The following is a 20720-nucleotide window of genomic DNA, read 5'->3' as shown; positions in this document are numbered from 1 at the left end:
CTTCGCTCTACCACTGACCTCCTCCTCAATTCACCGCTCATTACCTCCTCCCATGCTCACCTCCAAGACTTCTGTAGTGCTGCCCCTAATCTTTGAAATTCCCTACCCGCCTGACTCGACTCACCCCCAGCCTTCAGTCCTTCAAACGTTCACTCAAAACTCACCTTTTCAAGCTTGCCTATTCTACTAGATCCTAACCATTCTATCCATCACCTCCATTCCATTCCATTCTTGTGTCAAATAACACAGATGGTTGTGAAATCATTGTTTTCATTTTTTTTGTGGAGCGTATCATACGAGACAACTGTGCAGTGGGGAAACAAAAAAAATGGCCAATTCAGTTACTACACAGCATTCCGTCAATTAATTTGGGGCCCTAGCATTGAAGCAGATTTAATTAAACTAACATTATTGTACTTCTAAGTGTACCCTGGTCACAGACTAAGAATGGCTTGCTACTCCATACAACTATAGTACACCTCAGACCACAGTCATAATAAACTGTAGATTTAGACCTCAAATTAAAGTGTACTTTCAAATACACACAGCAGTGCCAGCAATTATGTGGAGACATACACAGAAAAAATACCCCAGCATATCGCTGTGAACCAGTAAAAAAAGATACTATTATACTTCTACATAAAATACACATTGCAATGCACACTATGGGCCAGATTCATTAACAAAAGTTAAGCAAAAGTAAGTAAGGCAAAACCATGTTGTATTGGAGGGAGAAGTAAATTTAAAATGTGATGGCAGATTTATATTTGGGGTAGGGCATGTCCTAAATCAATGTAAAATTTCAGTGTACAAATAAGCTATCAAGTATTTGTGTGCTACATGAAAAACAAACAGTATTTATCTTATGTGCAAAATAATAAACTTATTACACCCCATTGATTGGAATATGGTTTTGTTCAGAAAACTTGAGCAAGAAAACGTACTAAATTTTTTGCTTAACTTTCCTGAATTAATCAGGCCCTATATAATAAAAAAAAAAAAGCCTGAACAGGTCAGAATATTTTAAATTGCTGTTAAATTAAAACGCGTATCCAGTATCCTAAAAAATGAACTCAAAAGGTAAACTATGAATCTCTAGCTTTTGAACTATCACTCCCAGCATGCACTGACACTAAACAGCTGTATAATGGATTGAGAACAATAGCAGCTGGTAACGCATGCTGCCCGATGTAGTTATAACAGCAGCTGTACAGGAATATCTTGGCCCCTTCTCACTGCACTAAAAAACAAGGGGGTGAAAAGGGATTGCTGCACACAGGGCAGTTTATGTATTGAACTAAACATGGCTTTTCACAACAACATGGCAGCATGCACTAAACAACTTCTGAATCATTTTCTGAGTAAGCACAGTTATTCTGACTTCCAAGGAAGACAAAGAATTTACTAATGCTCTATTAACTGTCAAAATTTCTTCCAATTTTAAATTCCACTCTAGGTGATTATGGAAGAGTATAGTTTATCCTCTACTCAAAGGCGAACAAAAAGTGTATTATATGAGTAATGTTTATTGTTATTGTATTCTTTTATAAATTTTAACCAAAAAACAAGTATTGATTGTATAACTATGTCAAATTTGCCAGAGACTCTGATTCAAATTGCAAATCACCTCCGTATAAATTTGGACAAGTCACTTTGTCTCCCTGTATCTTAAACCTCAAATACTGCAAGCTGGAACTTTTGTCATTAAATATAGGTTGTCAGGGCAACAAAAGTACTTTAGACGCTTTATTCAGCTGACTAGTTAGAAAGCAATAAGTAGACTCATGTGAAAAGCATTTACTGTACATCTAAAAAAAAGGCAACAAAGCTAAGCGTAACGGATGCACAATTATCAATAACAAAAACATGATAAACTTATTAACAGATATTCTCATAACTATTGTCCACCATTAGGATTGTGATAGCTCTTACCGACGACATCCAGCTGGAATGTGTGATTAATGCTGCCATACTTGTTTTCCACAATACAAGTATAATTCCCCTTATCGGAAAGAGCCACTGCATCCATAATAAGACTCCAGGTTTGAGAACGAACCTGGAAGCAGTAAAAGTAAAACAAATAGATAAATAGATAGAATAGATAAATTATACTTTACAATAATATGCATTCTTGTTTAAGCTATACTCTACATTTATAATATTCCTTGCATGGCTGGCATTGCAAGTGCCACGATATGGGAATGCGGCTACCTGCGGACATTGACACTGCTACACTAGGAGGCGCGGAGTCTAACACGCCGCTGGTTTTCACCAGGGACCCCCGCAAGGGAGTTTAGATTTCGTGGCAAACGACGTGCAGGTCACGGCCCTCCCAGGAAGCTATCCGCGAGATGGCGGCGAGAATCGTGGTCGTACAGGCTGAGGTCAGCAACCATGCAAGCAAATAAGGTACAGAATCAGGAACCAAAGAGTAGTCAGCAGGCCAAGGGTCAATCCAGAGAGTGCGGTACAAGTCCAAAGGGAAATTCAATTCAAGGTCAATGGGAGCCGGGTCGGTACACAGGGAATCAGACTGAATGTTAGGGAACATAAAGAATGCTGGAGGCTAGGTAAACTAGTTGCTCTGGCACCCTAATGGTGTCAGAGCCAGCTTTAAATAAAAAGGAAGCAGATCATTGGTGGACAGTGGGCGGCGGTCAGACGAGCTGACCGCCAACAGGAAGCCAGAGAGCGTGTCCCGTGGCCTTCAGAGTGCCAGAAGAAGCATCCCCGCTGCCTAGCAACGGGGCACTTGGCAAGGAGAAGACGTCCGTCCCCGGCCAGTGAGGAGGCGCGGGGACGGCGTCTGACAGTACCCCCCCTCTCTATTGGGGGAATCAAAAGATAACCGCCGCCTCTTCAAGAAGGCAGTCAACAATCATGGAGCATGCAAGCCCTCTTTAAAGACCCAAGATCTTTCCTCAGGCCCGAAACCCTTCCAATGAACCAGGTATTTAAAACGTCCCCGAAGTTTGCGCTCTGCCAAGATTTGGCTGACTTCATATTCATCCACAGTGGTGGTTGGAATGGCCTGAGGGACAGGAGTAGTATGAGAGAATTTGTTGAGTACCAAGGGTTTAAGCAGAGAAATGTGGAATGTATTATGGACCTTTAGGGTAGGAGGGAGTCGGAGTTTAAAGGTAACCGGATTAACACCACTTGAATTACCGGAAAAGGACCAATGAACCGAGGTGCAAACTTCATAGAATGCACCCAAAGTCTGAGGTTCTAAGTGGACAGCCACACTTTGTCTCCAACCTGGAGGACAGGTACCAGTCTCCTGTGATGATCAGCAGAGGATTTATATCGAAGTCTAGACCTCAGTATCTTCTCTCTCGTGGAATCCCAAATTTTGGCCATATCTTGAGTCATAGAGTGGGCAGCAGGAACCGTAGGAGACGGTGACGAAAACATGGGGATAATAGGATGAATACCATAAACAACGAAGAAAGGAGAGGATCCTGAGGAAGAATGTTTATGATTGTTATGGGCACATTCAGCCCAAGGCAGCAGGAGACTCCTATTGGACTGATTATGGGATGAAAAACAGCGGAGGAACAATTCCAGGTCTTGATTCACCGGTTCCGTCTGTCCATTGGTTTGTGGATGATAACCAGAAGAAAATTTAAGGGCAACACCTAATTCCTTGCAAAAGGCCCTCCAAAAGCGGGATATGAACAGAACGCCACAGTCAGAGATTATCTCCAGAGGGCACCCGTGGAGGCAAAAGATCTACTTGACAAAGGCTTGTACCAATTTGGAGGTGCAGGGAAGTCCTTTCAGAGGGACAAAATGGGCCATCTTCGAAAACCTGTCCACTGTTACCCAGATGGTGTTGAAGCCACAGCTAGGGGGTAAGTCAGTGATGAAATCCAAAGAGATACTTAACCATGGTTGGTCAGTAATCGGAATAGTTTGCAGCAAGCCAGCGGGGAGTTTCCTAGGAACCTTATTTTGGGCACAAATGGCACAGGAGGCTATGAAGTGAGAGAGTCTTCTCAACCCGGCATGTCCAGCAAACTTGGAAGTATGCGCCCAACAAAGAGCCTTCAGATGGAGGTGGAGTTCCAGGAAAGAACAACCGACAGGAGGGGTACGAGTGATAGCCACGATGCAAGAAGGTTCAATCACAGGTGGTGGTTGAACAATGGGTGGAACATCGGAAATGTCGAAAGACCGAGAGAGAGCATCTGCCTTGGAGTTCAAGGACCCAGCACTGTAGGTACGTTTAAGATCAAATCTGGCAAAAAATGAAGACTATCTGGCTTGGCGGGGATTCAAACAGTGGGAATCCCGAAGATAGATGAGATTTTTATGATCGGTAAAGACTGTAACACTGTAGAGAGCCCCCTCGGGGAGGTGACGCCATTTTTCCAGTGCTGACTTGACTGCGAGTAATTCTTTATCACCGATGCCATAATTAATTTCTGAGGGGGAAAATTTCCTAGAGAAGAAGTTACAGGGCAGGAGGCTACCAGAGATGTGTTCTTGTGATAGCACTGCCCCAACACCAAGGGAGGATGCATCAACTTCTATAAGAAAGGTCTGTTTTGATCCGGCTGAGTGAGCACAGGAGCTGAGAAGAAGGCATTCTTAAGTGATTGAAAAGCAGTGATGGCCTCTGGAGACCAGTTCCGGGGGTCAGCCAACCTTCAAGTTAGAGTGGGAGCAATTATGAAGGAGAATTGCGGGATAAACTGCCGGTAACAATTGGCAAAGCCAATAAATCTCTGACCCGCCTTTAATCCTGATGGTCTAGGCCAATTGAGTATAGCGGATTATTTCTCAGGATTCATCGGGAGGCCGGTTCCAGAAACAATGTAGCCCAGGAAAGGGAAGCAGTCCAACTCCTTGAATCTCTGGAACTCCCGGCCTCGACCTCCCTCGCCCACCTTCTGACACAGGGACTAGGCCCTAGCTCTTTGTGATCCACCTCCAGCTCCCAGAAGCTCCGAACGACCAAGTGGACGACTGTGACAAGAACCAATAAGCCACCTGCCTCTGTTCAACCTCCTTGATATATGCTTGTTGTGTTCTTTTTCTCAGAATCCACCCTGCATGCTTTACCTTCTCTCTAGATGACAGACCGCTGGTTTACGGTCCTTCTCATGTAGACTTGGAGGAATTGTGTGCCTTAGGCACAGGATGTTATTGTACCTTGTTCTTTACTAATTTTCTGTGTTTTCACTGCGTTGCTTTCTTATTGTTTTAGAATGTTACTCTGCTACTTCCCCCTTTATTTTTGCTTGACCAGATTTCTGGATCATTGTATTAGTTGATTCTCAACCCTCACGACATTCCCGCTCCTTCGATCCTGGCCGAGGGGGTGATGTGGACGTCCACCTTCTACGGTTGGGCTTCCAGACCTTTTTCTGTATCCCTGACCAGATCCTATAATGGGTATACTGCCCTTGCCCGGCCCTTCCCTAGTACCTTCTACAAAATGACAGCTAGAATCTGATTGGTTGCTATAGGCAACATCTCCACTTTTTCAAACCCGCAGCTTAGTAAATCTAGCCCTCAATCTTTATTAAGAAGCCTTATCCCTATAATTTTCCACAAGGTACTTTAAATTGAAATAAACAAATCGGCTGTGCTTTAAATAGACTAACAAAGCATGGCATGGCTTTCTGTAACCCGTTATGCTTTGAGCTGGAAGCTGAGAAATTGCTCTATACCTTATATCCACCAATGCGTTGATCCGAATTCAACTCCATGCCATTCCTTAGCCAACGTAGTGTGGGCATAGGTATACCCCATGCTGGACACCTGAATTTTATGGTGCGAGTCACTGGGACAGAAAATAGTTTCTCCTCCATCTTTTCTGGGTTTGCCCAAAAAGGTCCTATAGATTAATGACAAGAGAAGAGAGCCATTAAACAGTGTCCAAATACAGATTTTTCACTTAACTAAATTTCTGTTTCTCATTACAAACTTGTGCAATTTCCTTTTTAAAGTTGAGTCCTAGTGACTAAGCTACTGTTAGTGAAGGCGTGCAATACCAGTCTCAAGTTCTCCCCTACAACAAAGCTTTGTGTTACGTGTCACACAGAAATGCTGAAAGACTGGGAATTTTATTGTTTTGTTGTCATCAGCAGCTTCTGACTGTGTCTACTTTAACAGATGTAATCTCTCAGTTGCCATAGAGTATCTGCAGAAGTGGGTTATTATTTGCAAGGAATTAAAGGGGCTGTCTGCCTAAGGCCACACAATTTCAGAACATGTGGTTCAGATAGGTTCCTAATCTGGGAGACAAAAGCTGCTAATTATATTCAGTCTCTCATGTATAAGAATGCAGAAGGGGGCGTGGCCTGGACGAGCATGGAGTAGCAAGCACAGTTACGAGCTCTCCATCCCAGATATCCTGTTGATCTCCGTTAGTGGAATAAAGAAACTTTTGGACCCAAAACTGTGCATCCGAATAGTTGCTGTACATAGTGTACCTGTTTTGATAGTGCTCTTGCCATTTTACCCGAGACTGGGAGAGAAAGAGTTGAGCATCTGGGTAGAGGAATACTACAGGCAGTCTATGGCAGTTTGTGGCAGTTGATGACTGCTGGGACATAGCGCCTCTGTAATACCACATACTGGCCTAGGTGAACACAGCCTGTGATATCCATCTGATACAGGTACATTTATATCCTTGTACAAGTGAGGAGTAACTGAATTGGGCTCTGGACTTATTTGATTATCATTATCAGTGTTGTTGGAGGAGATATACCTTTCTCTGTGAAGATAACTGGCTGCAATGCACTGCTAGCAATACAATCTGAGCTGTACACCTATATGTAATTAAAGCTATACAGGTTACAGGGTTGCATACAAGCTTATAGGATAAATATCAACTCTCCCGAGAAAATCGCTGGAGTTGCAAAATCGCAGCTTGATACATTTACCCCCAGATCTCAGGATGTAAAATCCTTTACACTTTGAGTTACACAAAACTTCCTGGTTGCATTGTTCAGAGGTTTCCTCTTTAACAAGACAAGATAACAGGTAACGACTCTATTAAAGTAATTCTATCGTTTTAAAATAAGCATTGCCCAATCAATTGAATGTGTGTCCAAAGCACAAAGTGATTTATTTTTAACAGATGTAAATAGTCAACAATTCAATACATTATTATATCATGATAAAGTACAGTACAGTACAGCACAGCAAATACCAAAAGATAAGTACATACCAATGCAATCGCTTGCGCTCGCTTGCGCACCCACGGGACCCGATGGACAATATTCTGTATAGAATATTGTGTCAGAGTTGACTGAGGCCCCAGTGAGATGCAGCTAATATATATACAGTCAGTGTTTCATTGTGAACAAAAGAGATGACGTAGATTGTTTCTATAGGTCTAGACGTTGGGTGGGTCCAGGCCAGACAGGTAATAGGTTGATTCAATCTAAGGAATCCAAAGGTGGGGGTCTTCTCTCCAGGGGGTCTGCTCCTTTTCATAGCCAGTATCATACAAAGGTTTTACTCTCTAATATCAATAACTAAAGTATGCAATGTGCGATCTCTTCGCCGACTGCACCGGACAGCTGCTGATGAATAGGGCTTCAATATGATATCAGGCATGACACCTTTCCTATTACCTAAACCTTTAATAACACTACAATGTACATATAATCAACATATATATATATATATATATATATATATATATATATATGTCACTCACCGGACCGTGAGTGCCTCTTCCCGGACATTTAGGAACCGTGGCCGTCCTCCATCCTGAGGGACTGCGCATGCGCAGCCCTTTCCATACCTCCAGTGTATGTTCCTTTAACTAAATTGGCAGATCAGGCAACCTCCCTATATTAAGCACCTGTGGTCAACACCACGTTGCCTGATCTTGGAGTCTCATTCCCCATGAGTCTCTGAAGGTGTTCCTGTGTTTCCTCGTTTATTCAGCCCAGCTGATTCCTGTGGTTTCCAAACCACTTCTACCGCTGTGGTTTCCAAACCACTTCTACTACTGTGGTTCCCATACCACTTCTACCATCTACTGTGTTTCATCGTGACTGTTGAGCTGATTCCTATCCGCTGCCTCCGTGCACTACAGTCTTCTAAGCACTTCAACTCTACCATGTATCATTGGGACTGTTAGCTGATGCCTATCCGCTGCCTCCGTGCACTACAGTCTTTCATTCACATCCACTCACCTGTTCATGATTGTGACTGCCAGCTGATTCCTATCCGCTACCTCCGTGCACTACAGGCTTCAACCTGCAACTCGTCTGTGTTTCATCATCGTGACTGTTTGGCTGATTCCTATCCGCTGCCTCCGTGCACTACAGTCTTCAACCTGCAACCCGTCTGTGTTTCATCATCGTGACTGCTAGCTGATTCCTATCCGCTGCCTCCGTGCACTACAGTCTTCAACCTGCAACCCGTCTGTGTTTCATCATCGTGACTGCTAGCTGATTCCTATCCGCTGCCTCCGTGCACTACAGTCTTCAACCTGCAACCCGTCTGTGTTTCATCGTGACTGTTTGGCTGATTCCTATCCGCTGCCTCTGTGCGCTTCAGTCTTCAGCCCTTGTCAACTCTTCCGTGTTTCCTTGAGTCTGCTGCCACTATTGCTACCCGCTACTCTCCGTGACCAACTGTTCCAGTTCAACTCTGCTCCGGTGTCCCATCGTTACTGCACCTACTGGTTGCTATTGGCTACCTCCGTGTTCCCGCAGAGACCCGCTGCTGTTACTTCTCAGCGCTACTCATCCATCTACTACTGATCCGCTCTCCACGCCTTCCTGTGTTCCCTGCTGGTCTACCTACCTGTGCGCTGCACCTGCTAGACCACCGCTTCACCCATCCAGGGACTTTGGATCCTGCCGGCCTCCTGCCCTTCAGGTATCTCTGCACTCCTGTCTGACTGCCTTCTCCTGAACCACGGTATGCATACTTCCCATTGACTGTGCTGTATATTGCATACCTTGCTGGACTGTGTTGGTTCTCCTCTGGAGTGTACTATCCGCTGAGTCTATTGCCATCATTGACTGTGTTGGTTCTCCTCTGGAGTGTACTATCTGCTGACTCTATTGCCATCATTGACTGTGTTATCTCATGCTGGATTACTTCAAGAGACTTTCTACATTGGCAGTGTTGTTCAGTCATTTATACATCTATATTGTGCATATTACTGTGGATCAAAGTCAAGGTGCCCGTGTATATATTGTGTTACAGTCTCTCCCCGTGCACCTCCTCACATATATATTCAGTGGTACAACTTGCTAGTGGCAGACCACTGACTCCTGTTTACAGTTTCACCCGTTCCAGTATCCTCTCACATAGCAGTGGTACAACTTGCTAACGCAGACCACTGACTCCCCGGATACCTCCACTTGGATTCCATTCCTTCACTCAGACAGCGGTACAACTTGCTATCCGCAGACCGCTGACTCTCATCACCTCCTCGTTTCTGTTGGACATTCCTCCTCACTATAGCAGTGGTACAACTTGCTACCGCAGACCACTGACTACCTTCACGTGTCCTTTGTCCATACAGTTCCTCGTGTATTACTACTTCCATATTGCCAGTGCTGCTAGTCATAGACTTTCCTGAGCATCTCATCATCTGCTATTTCCTGTTCCGTGATCACCCTGCTACCAGAGTACCATATTACCACCTATACTGCTCTGGTAAGCCTATCACCTGGTGATCCCTGGGTAAAGACTCCTAGTGCCCGTGACAGTAAGATCAGGCCATGACAGACCCAGATACGGAACCTACCGCTAAAGAGATGCTGCAGCATCTGGTCAGCCGTGTGGAGCAACAGGATGCTCGCCAACAGCTGTTACTTCAATGTTACCAATCTTTAACCTCCCAAGGAACATCTGGACAGACCGTTACAGCTAATATTGAAGCTCCTGTGCTTTCCTCCGTTTCCCCAGTGCCATCCCAGGTGTCTACAGTTCCTACGCTACACCTGCCTACTCCGTCAAAATATGACGGGGACCCCAAAACTTGTAGAGGTTTCCTTAACCAATGTTCAGTCCATTTTGAACTTCAACCTCAAAATTTTTCTACCCATCGTTCCAGAGTGTCCTATCTTATTTCATTGTTTTCTGGACAAGCCCTGGCTTGGGCCTCCCCTCTGTGGGAGAGAAACGATCCAATTCTACAAGATAGTGCCAAATTCATTTCCACGTTCCGAAGTGTGTTCGATGAACCAGGTCGTGTGACCTCCGCTGCTTCCAGCATTCTTCGTTTGCGACAAGGCTCCCATACAGTAGGACAGTATGTCATTCAATTTAGGATCTTAGCCTCTGAACTTCAGTGGAACTCTGAAGCATTAGTTGCCGCCTTCTGGCAGGGGCTTTCCGATAAAATTAAGGATGTACTGACTACCCAAGAACTTCCTTCGTCACTAGAAGATTTGATCTCTCTTTGCCATCGTGTAGATATGAGATTTCGTGAAAGAGAGTCTGAGAAAACAACGGCTGTCAAAGCACCTCTTCGTTCTAACCCTCAATTTCGTCCAGCTCCATCCTCTGCGATTCCCATGGAGATAGGACGTTCCAAATTATCTTCAGAGGAGAGGAAACGAAGAGTAAAGAATAGACTCTGTATCTATTGTGCTGATTCCACGCATATGCTCAGCTCTTGCCCTAAGAGATCGGGAAATGCCAGGCCCTAACTAGTTCTGGAGAGGTGAAGTTAGGGTCCCTGGAGTCCTCTCCATTGTCTATGAAATCTAAAGTCTGCGCTTTCGATGTTACGATTTCCTTTGCTACCAAATCCTTTGAGTCACAGGCATTGATTGATTCCGGAGCAGCAGGAAATTTCATTTCTAAATCACTAGTGAATCAATGGTCCCTACCAGTGATCACTTTAAAAACACCCATTTCTGTGACGGCTATAGATGGATCACGCCTCATCAATGGTCTCATCACCCAGAGTACGTCTCCAGTAACCCTTCAGATTGGTGTACTACACCATGAAGAAATTTCGTTTTTAATTCTTCCAGTTACGACAAGTCCGATTGTCTTAGGCCTTCCATGGCTTCAGTGTCACTCTCCCCAGATTGACTGGCGCACCCCTCAAGTTACGTCTTGGGGGTCTGAATGTCACCATCGTTGCCTCTCTCAAGTTATTCCTCTTAAAGTACAGCAATCTTCCATCTCATCTTCCTCCCCGGGACTCCCTCCTCAGTATGCTTCATATGCCGATGTGTTTGATAAAGCTCAGTCTGAACGTCTTCCTCCTCATCGTTCTTGGGATTGTCCGATCGACCTTCTACCTGGCAAGACTCCTCCCAGGGGTCGGGTCTATCCTCTCTCGTTACCTGAAACTCAAGCCACATCTGAGTACATACAGGAGAATCTCCAGCGTGGGTTCATTCGACCTTCCACCTCTCCCGCTGGAGCTGGGTTCTTCTTCGTCAAAAAGAAGGATGGATCATTACGCCCTTGTATAGATTTTCGTGGACTCAACGCCATTACTATCAAGAATCGGTATCCCATTCCGCTGATCACTGAGCTATTTGATCGCATCAAGGGAGCTCGGATATTTACTAAGTTGGATCTTCGTGGTGCCTACAATTTAATTAGAATCCGTTCCGGTGACGAATGGAAGACCGCGTTTAACACCAGAGATGGGCATTACGAATATTTAGTAATGCCCTTCGGGCTGTGTAATGCCCCCGCGGTTTTCCAGGGTTTCATCAATGAGATCTTTTGGGACTTATTATATGTATGTGTCGTTGTCTACCTGGACGACATATTGATCTTCTCACAGGACCTGCCTTCTCATCACCAACATGTGGCAGAGGTCCTCTCCAGACTACGGAAGAACTCGTTGTTCTGTAAATTGGAGAAATGTTCATTCGAGTTACCCCAGATTCCATTCTTGGGGTATATAGTTTCCGGAGTTGGCCTGAAGATGGATCCAGACAAAGTAAATGCTGTACTACATTGGCCTCAGCCAACTACTCTTCGTGCCATCCAGCGTTTTTTAGGTTTTGCCAATTACTATAGACGCTTCATTCAAGACTTTTCATCCATTGCATCTCCCATTGTGGCCCTAACTCGGAAAGGGGCTAATACTAAGCAATGGTCATCTGAGGCTCTCCAAGCCTTTCAAATCCTCAAAGAGTCCTTCTCGTCTGCTCCCATTCTGCGACAGCCTGATGTGACAATCCCCTTCTTCCTAGAAGTAGATGCCTCTAATGTGGGCTTAGGAGCTATTCTCTCCCAACGCTCGGAGCAACAAAAATTACATCCTTGTGCCTTCTACTCTCGGGGCCTTCTGCCCGCAGAGAAAAATTATACTATCGGGGACAAGGAGTTGCTGGCCATCAAAGCTGCATTAGAGGAATGGAGATACTTGTTGGAAGGAGCTCGCCATCCGGTGACGATCTTCACGGATCATAAGAACTTGTCATATTTGCAATCTGCTCAATGCTTGAACCCTCGTCAAGCAAGATGGTCTCTTTTCTTTTCCCGTTTTGAATTAATTATAACCTTCAAACCAGCCGCTAAGAACAAGAAAGCTGACGCTCTATCTCGAGCTTTTGTGACGTCCTCTGATGTAGAAGAGGTTCCCAACCATGCTATTCTAGACCCCAAATGTATTTCTCTGGCTGCTTCATCCACCAAAATGCTACCATTTGGGAAGACCCTTGTGCCTCCTACTATGAGGAGGAAAATCCTTTCGTGGTACCATGCCTCTCGTTTTTCTGGACACGCCGGTGAACACAAGACCTTTGAGATTCTCTCTCGTAGTTACTGGTGGCCTTCAATGAGGAGAGACGTCAAAGAGTTTGTTGCTTCCTGTGATTTATGTTCTCAGTTCAAATCCTCCTGCAGAACTCCAGCAGGGTTGCTGCGACCACTACCCATTCCGTCCAAGCCTTGGACCCATATTAGTATGGATTTCATTACTGATTTGCCACCAAGTAAGAATCACAATACTATTTGGGTAGTGGTAGACAGATTTTCGAAGATGGCTCATTTCGTCCCTCTGTCCGGTTTACCTTCCTCGTCTACTTTGGCTGAACATTTCATTAAAGAAATCTTCCGCATCCATGGATGTCCGTCTGAGATTGTGTCGGATAGAGGAGTACAATTCGTTTCCAGATTCTGGCGGGCCCTTTGTAAAACCTTGGGCATACGATTAGCACTCTCATCTTCTTACCATCCGCAATCTAACGGACAAACAGAACGAGTCAATCAAGATCTTGAGACCTTTATTAGGATGTTCTCTTCAGCCAACCAAGACAACTGGGTAGAATTGCTCCCTTGGGCTGAATTCGCCCATAACAACATGTACCATGAGTCATCATCCAAAACTCCATTCTTTGTGGTCTACGGTCACCATCCGTCTTTTCCGGAATTTCCTGCCCTCCCGCCCACCCAAGTTCCTGCTGTGGAGACTGCTTGTCAGACCTTCAAAAATATCTGGTCTCAGGTCAAAACCTGTTTAAAGAAGACATCTAACAAATATAAGTCTTTCGCAGATAAGAAGAGGCGGGCTATTCCACCACTAAAAATTGGAGATCGTGTCTGGTTATCTACCAAAAATATTCGTTTGAAGGTTCCATCTATGAAATTCGCCCCTCGTTTTATTGGTCCATATAGGATCATTCAAGTTATCAATCCAGTATGTGTTAAACTTCTTCTTCCTAAGAATCTTCGGATCTCCAATGCCTTCCAACCTCTCAAACCTCTCATCATCAACCGTTTCTCGACTCCTCCCTCAGCACCGCAGCCAGTTCAAGTTCATCAGGAGGAGGATTTCGAGATTACTGAGGTATTGGATGCAAAAATTTCGCGAGGAGTCCTCCGTTTCCTCGTTCATTGGAAGGGCTTTGGTCCTGAGGAGCGCTCTTGGATCAAAGCTGAAGATCTTAATGCTCCTGCCCTTTTGAAGAAGTTTTATTCCAAAAATCCGGACAAACCCGGTTCCAGGCGTTCTGTGCCCACCTTTAAAAGGGGGGGTACTGTCACTCACCGGACCGTGAGTGCCTCTTCCCGGACATTTAGGAACCGTGGCCGTCCTCCATCCTGAGGGACTGCGCATGCGCAGCCCTTTCCATACCTCCAGTGTATGTTCCTTTAACTAAATTGGCAGATCAGGCAACCTCCCTATATTAAGCACCTGTGGTCAACACCACGTTGCCTGATCTTGGAGTCTCATTCCCCATGAGTCTCTGAAGGTGTTCCTGTGTTTCCTCGTTTATTCAGCCCAGCTGATTCCTGTGGTTTCCAAACCACTTCTACCGCTGTGGTTTCCAAACCACTTCTACTACTGTGGTTCCCATACCACTTCTACCATCTACTGTGTTTCATCGTGACTGTTGAGCTGATTCCTATCCGCTGCCTCCGTGCACTACAGTCTTCTAAGCACTTCAACTCTACCATGTATCATTGGGACTGTTAGCTGATGCCTATCCGCTGCCTCCGTGCACTACAGGCTTCAACCTGCAACTCGTCTGTGTTTCATCATCGTGACTGTTTGGCTGATTCCTATCCGCTGCCTCCGTGCACTACAGTCTTCAACCTGCAACCCGTCTGTGTTTCATCATCGTGACTGCTAGCTGATTCCTATCCGCTGCCTCCGTGCACTACAGTCTTCAACCTGCAACCCGTCTGTGTTTCATCATCGTGACTGCTAGCTGATTCCTATCCGCTGCCTCCGTGCACTACAGTCTTCAACCTGCAACCCGTCTGTGTTTCATCGTGACTGTTTGGCTGATTCCTATCCGCTGCCTCTGTGCGCTTCAGTCTTCAGCCCTTGTCAACTCTTCCGTGTTTCCTTGAGTCTGCTGCCACTATTGCTACCCGCTACTCTCCGTGACCAACTGTTCCAGTTCAACTCTGCTCCGGTGTCCCATCGTTACTGCACCTACTGGTTGCTATTGGCTACCTCCGTGTTCCCGCAGAGACCCGCTGCTGTTACTTCTCAGCGCTACTCATCCATCTACTACTGATCCGCTCTCCACGCCTTCCTGTGTTCCCTGCTGGTCTACCTACCTGTGCGCTGCACCTGCTAGACCACCGCTTCACCCATCCAGGGACTTTGGATCCTGCCGGCCTCCTGCCCTTCAGGTATCTCTGCACTCCTGTCTGACTGCCTTCTCCTGAACCACGGTATGCATACTTCCCATTGACTGTGCTGTGTATTGCATACCTTGCTGGACTGTGTTGGTTCTCCTCTGGAGTGCACTATCCGCTGAGTCTATTGCCATCATTGACTGTGTTGGTTCTCCTCTGGAGTGTACTATCTGCTGACTCTATTGCCATCATTGACTGTGTTATCTCATGCTGGATTACTTCAAGAGACTTTCTACATTGGCAGTGTTGTTCAGTCATTTATACATCTATATTGTGCATATTACTGTGGATCAAAGTCAAGGTGCCCGTGTATATATTGTGTTACAGTCTCTCCCCGTGCACCTCCTCACATATATATTCAGTGGTACAACTTGCTAGTGGCAGACCACTGACTCCTGTTTACAGTTTCACCCGTTCCAGTATCCTCTCACATAGCAGTGGTACAACTTGCTAACGCAGACCACTGACTCCCCGGATACCTCCACTTGGATTCCATTCCTTCACTCAGACAGCGGTACAACTTGCTATCCGCAGACCGCTGACTCTCATCACCTCCTCGTTTCTGTTGGACATTCCTCCTCACTATAGCAGTGGTACAACTTGCTACCGCAGACCACTGACTACCTTCACGTGTCCTTTGTCCATACAGTTCCTCGTGTATTACTACTTCCATATTGCCAGTGCTGCTAGTCATAGACTTTCCTGAGCATCTCATCATCTGCTATTTCCTGTTCCGTGATCACCCTGCTACCAGAGTACCATATTACCACCTATACTGCTCTGGTAAGCCTATCACCTGGTGATCCCTGGGTAAAGACTCCTAGTGCCCGTGACAATAGACTAATAATAAACCGAATACTATCTGCTCCTGAATTGCAGTGTAACAGAACCAATATGAAATTATATAAATAACTAACTGTTGTAATGCGAGTGTGTGCGTGCGTATTTTACCGTGCGAACGCACCACATCACGTAACACGTGGTGTACGCTTCGCAATACGCACGGCAAACCAATATACTTTCGTTCATCCAATTATACGACTTTGACAGTCCACCCTTTGATAGTACAATAAACTATCACCTTAAAGATGTTATAAGCAGGATCTCAGTACCACGTTTCATTGTTATGTAATACAAATCCCCCTTGGTGTATGTCCACGCCGTTTGTAGATCTAAACAAGTTATCATAAGAGAGAGTCTTAATCCACTAAACGACTTCTTCTTCTACTATAAACCGTACACTTCTGGAGCTTGGAGATAACCTTTTGTATGCCCTTCAAGGGTGCAATAAAACACTTAATACATTATTTGGAAAGGTACATGGTACAGTAGAACGTGTATCAGCTATACAGAATTCTCTACTACAGTTCTTCAAGTTTACCAGGTTCTTCTGTCCAACGCATGTCTTTAAGCTCAGAATACATTTAAACACTTCATGTTCATCAATAGCATCATCCTATGTCTATCAATAATGTCATATGCAATCTCCTTCAGCTTGCGTTAATATACACACATCTAATAATGTCACCAGTTCTTTTCATCAACACTTGTGGGCGGGCTATTGTCTGTTCGTTCTTCCCAGTCTCCCAATACTCAGATTTAACAGTGATCGGCTTGTAAAGCATTGGGAGACTTCAGACTAAGGGACCTAGGTGTCCTACTTTTTCCCCTAGTGACCTCCCACCCATAGTTCGGGTACCTCAAGAATATTTAGTGGAAAGAGAACTAGTCCTACTTGATATAATCACTGAGGCACGCGTGAGCACGCCCAGCACTTTGTTTGGTCTAAAACCTTACCCTCCCAAGAATGATAATCATTCTCAAGGATGCCTGCTCAAGTCCGAATATTACTGGACTGGCATCGCTGGGTGTGTCTCTTTTTTTTAACTATGGGGTCGCCGTACTTACGGACGTAATGCTACTCAGACAATAGCCCCTCGCACTTTCTCCAAGCTCCAAGGTTTCCAAATTTTCCTTTACCCCTGAATTGAATAAAGTAATTGGCCGGGCTGATTATGCTACTAACTTCTTCCTCCCCAATACCTCCTTATCATTACCCGAACCAGTCTCTGTCACCTGCTAATAATCAAAAGAATTAACCGTCCTGAGAAGAGAGTGAAATGAGAGAACACAAAAGAGGAAAAACTACAACTTCATGCTGGACAACAGTCTTAGCCTTTGGCTCAGGTGCTACTAACTGCATTCGAGGCCTTCCAGTACAGACTCATGAGTGCCCTTGGACCCTTCTCTGAGTGTTGGCCCCTCTGCAGTGGGTGGTATGGGCACCAGTGTGTCTCTGCTACCCTTGAAGCCGTGAGGCTGGTAGCCTACACCTGGTACCTGTCTGGCAAATAACCTAAGCTTAAGAAATTACTGCTCCACAACTTACTCTCCTGATCCAACATCCTGACAGTTAGTGTGACCTTTCAAGAAACAGTGTTTTGGACGTTCTCGGTTGCTGTCTCACTATTTACCTTCTCTCAAGGTCTAACCTAGCCTCCCAGTTACAATCTCATCTCACGAGGGGTCAAGAACATTTCAAAAACTGACAGGTTAGGAGTCTGCCCAGGGGTGATCTCTTGGTAGCGGGAAAGGACTAGTGGCACTTCAATCAAGTTCCAACTCTTATTCTATTCAATTCATTCTACCGAGTACCACTACTTTATGTTCACACTGGTTTATAGCTAACTGAAAGTATGTGATTTGTTACCACTACTCATACATTATACCTCTATTATCAATAACATGAATACCCCTATCATCTATTATAACTCTAGGACTATCACATTAAATAACAAAAGCTTTGAGTATGATACAGTAATATATTAGACACATTTCAATACACCTCTACCCAGACATTTTTCATTGGTACACCTGTGTATACTTGAGGATCCTGCATGGTGGTAATTGGATGACGTGTATTTGTTTTACCTGGAGGAAAACCCATCAGCAGGAGGGATATGGGATGGCTCTATTAGTCTACCTTGTCAATCTCTCCAGAGTCCACCAGACTCCTCACCACATCTCTTCACCTTCCAGACAGTTTATGCCTCAGGTAACACAAATCTTCCTATATTAACCAATATGTGTATGCGTGCATGTGTGTGTGTGTGTTCAAATTTTAAAACTAAAACAATACAACGAAAAACAAAACAAAACAAAACATAGATTTGTTAGCTGTCACATAAAACCCTGCTGTCTATTTGACAGCTATGTTCTCTCTGGTGTGACAGCCCTGTATGGTTGTGCGTGTAAGTGTGGACTTTACTAGCAGCTACTTCAGTTGGTAACTGTGTCACTGTATAAAGTCCTCTATGTAGTGTCCTAATCATGTGCTGTTATTGCTATAAAACGATTTCTCCGTCACCTCAACATCGCCCTCTAGACTAGAAAAATGCTAAAGACCAATGTATATCAATCGATTTTCCCTCTGCCAACTCACATGTCATTCTCAGTACCTCATATTCAGCTACTTGACTAAGTGGGAAAGGCAACGGGGTCTCTTTCTATAACACTTTCTTCAAATATAACAGTATCCAGTACATGTCTGTCTAACAGTGAAAAAATATAAAACATGAAAATTCTACATTTTCTAGGGTTTCACATTATGTCGTATCTTGTGGTAAAAATCCTACTCCAATGTTCTATACAGAGATGCATATCTGTATGCCTCACCTCTAGTATTCTTCTGTCCTCCTGTCCTGCCCACCCTTTGTGCATCCATATAAAGGCACATTTTTGTACAGGAGGCACGAGCCAAAACAAAAAAACAAAACAGATATGCAATCTATAACACATGAATCGTATTTCCACAACAGAACCTTTCTGCTTAAAATCAGCAGTTTCTATACACCTGAAAACAAAACCCCTGACTGTTTCTGTAACTCATGTCAATCTAGTGTGTGTATCTCTGAATTTGTCTTATGTAAAAACATAAAATATGTTTTAGCCCCATTGTTGATTTTATCTCTACCAGAGGAGAGAGAGAGAGGGAGAGAGAGAGAGAGAGAGAGAGAGAGAGAGAGAGAGGGAGAGGGAGAGGGAGAGGGAGAGAGAGGTAGAGAGAGAGAGAGAGGTAGAGAGAGAGAGGGAGAGGTAGAGGGGGAGAGACAGAGAGGGAGAGAGAGAGACTAGCATTTGTGTAAAGAGTGGGAAATAGGAAAGCAATGAATGATGGGAATACAAAGGTTTGAATACAAACATACATGTAGAAAGGGAGATTTTTACAACAAAATGACAGCTGGATTGGACTCTGACTCTATGGGGAAATGGCTGTATTCATTCCACTGCTCCCCTTAGCTATTTGCTAACTATGACCCCTCCCCATACTTGACTAGGGGGTCTTAACAGTGCCATCCAGTGTCGTCCGTCATTTGTTTAGTAAGAACTCGGTATCTCATTGACTACATACCTTTTCAATGGACTTTTCTAACTTATAATAGAGAAATGTAAAAATGTACTCTTAGTGATTCATATTTTCTCTGAAATACATAAAACGATATTTTGGAGCAAAGTATGTACATACTTCATTGTTGGATAATGATTCTCAGCCAAGCAAATTATCATGAGTCACTGCAGCCTAAAACAAAAGAGTGTTCCAATTGTCTATTGTTAATTAGTCTTTCAAGAGTAATTCTTCTATTTCTCTATCTCACCCCTTTTAAACACTTGTCTATACTTCTTTTGTGTCCCCTTTATCTGTGAAAAGAAAAACAATACAGTTATCTTAAAACAGCAAACAAAACAAACATTTCTATTCTTTGCCGTCGGCTAGCGATTTAGGAAAACAAACATGTGACAACATAAAACGAACAAACAAAATCAACAAAGATTACTTTTAAAAAAATAAGTTTCTTTCTACATTTTGCACCTTAATGCTCACCACAGATTAACTCTAGAGTTGGCTATATTTCTCCCCCCAGGAATTGGCTGCTATGAGGTGCACAGGAAACTGTTGAGAAGTCTCCAAGACTTGTGTGCGCCGTCTCTGTGGGTGTCTATGTGATTCCCCCTTAGATGGGCCAAGTCTCTTTGCTTCCGCTCTTGTCATTGTACAGTCCTGTGCTTGGTGTCCCATTTTAGTGCATCTAAAACACTTTCTCAACTCATGTTGTTTCTCTTCTTTTTTACAATCTCTTACGAAATGGCCTTCTTCGTGACACTTAAAACACCTGATTTTTCTATGTTTCTTATTATGTGGGTTGTATGCTGGTGGTCGTGTGTGCAGTCCCTCTAGTGCTGGGATACTTACCATCATTACCCTATTACTTAGTGTCTCTTTCTGTTTATTTTTATCATGTCCTATAGCTGACTCCCTGAGAACACTTACAGTACTTCCTCTCCAGTATGGTAATGAAGTTTGCACCCTTTTTTTCAAGTTTTCCCTGAGTCCATCCATTAGAACGTGAACAGCAACCTCTCTGTAATCTTCATTATCTTTTATGTCTGGTACCCCAGTATATTTGACCATCTCCATCAGAGCCCTGCAAAAGTAGTCTGTTGCATTTTCACTATCTTTTTGCTGGATACTAAAAATTTTACTCCAGTCCACTATCACTGGGAAATATATGGCCAACTGTGTGATTATATTTCTAATATTGTCCTGATTATCATCCTCGGTTAAGGATTCATCCTCCTCCAACATACAATCATTAATGAACTTT

At 44.2% G+C, this 20720-nt stretch overlaps 1 protein-coding gene across 2 annotated transcripts in view; it reads right to left on the bottom strand.

Moving 5' to 3' along the window:
* The window catches only part of LOC142151426 (fibroblast growth factor receptor 1-like), a 102925-nt gene that overhangs the window by 23765 nt on the left and 58440 nt on the right, over positions 1-20720 (bottom strand). For both annotated transcript variants that reach the window (XM_075207045.1, XM_075207046.1), the window contains exons 3-4: positions 5679-5845; positions 1933-2056 (exon numbers count right to left, since the gene is read on the bottom strand). In XM_075207045.1, the coding sequence (XP_075063146.1) occupies positions 1933-2056; positions 5679-5845 (291 nt within the window). The remainder of the gene's footprint in view (positions 1-1932; positions 2057-5678; positions 5846-20720) is intronic.

The sequence above is a fragment of the Mixophyes fleayi genome, chromosome 4 (genome assembly GCF_038048845.1).
Source record: "Mixophyes fleayi isolate aMixFle1 chromosome 4, aMixFle1.hap1, whole genome shotgun sequence".
NCBI lineage: Eukaryota > Metazoa > Chordata > Amphibia > Anura > Limnodynastidae > Mixophyes > Mixophyes fleayi.
Note: the sequence above shows the minus strand (reverse complement) of the source record. Positions and strands in the feature narration are given on the sequence as shown.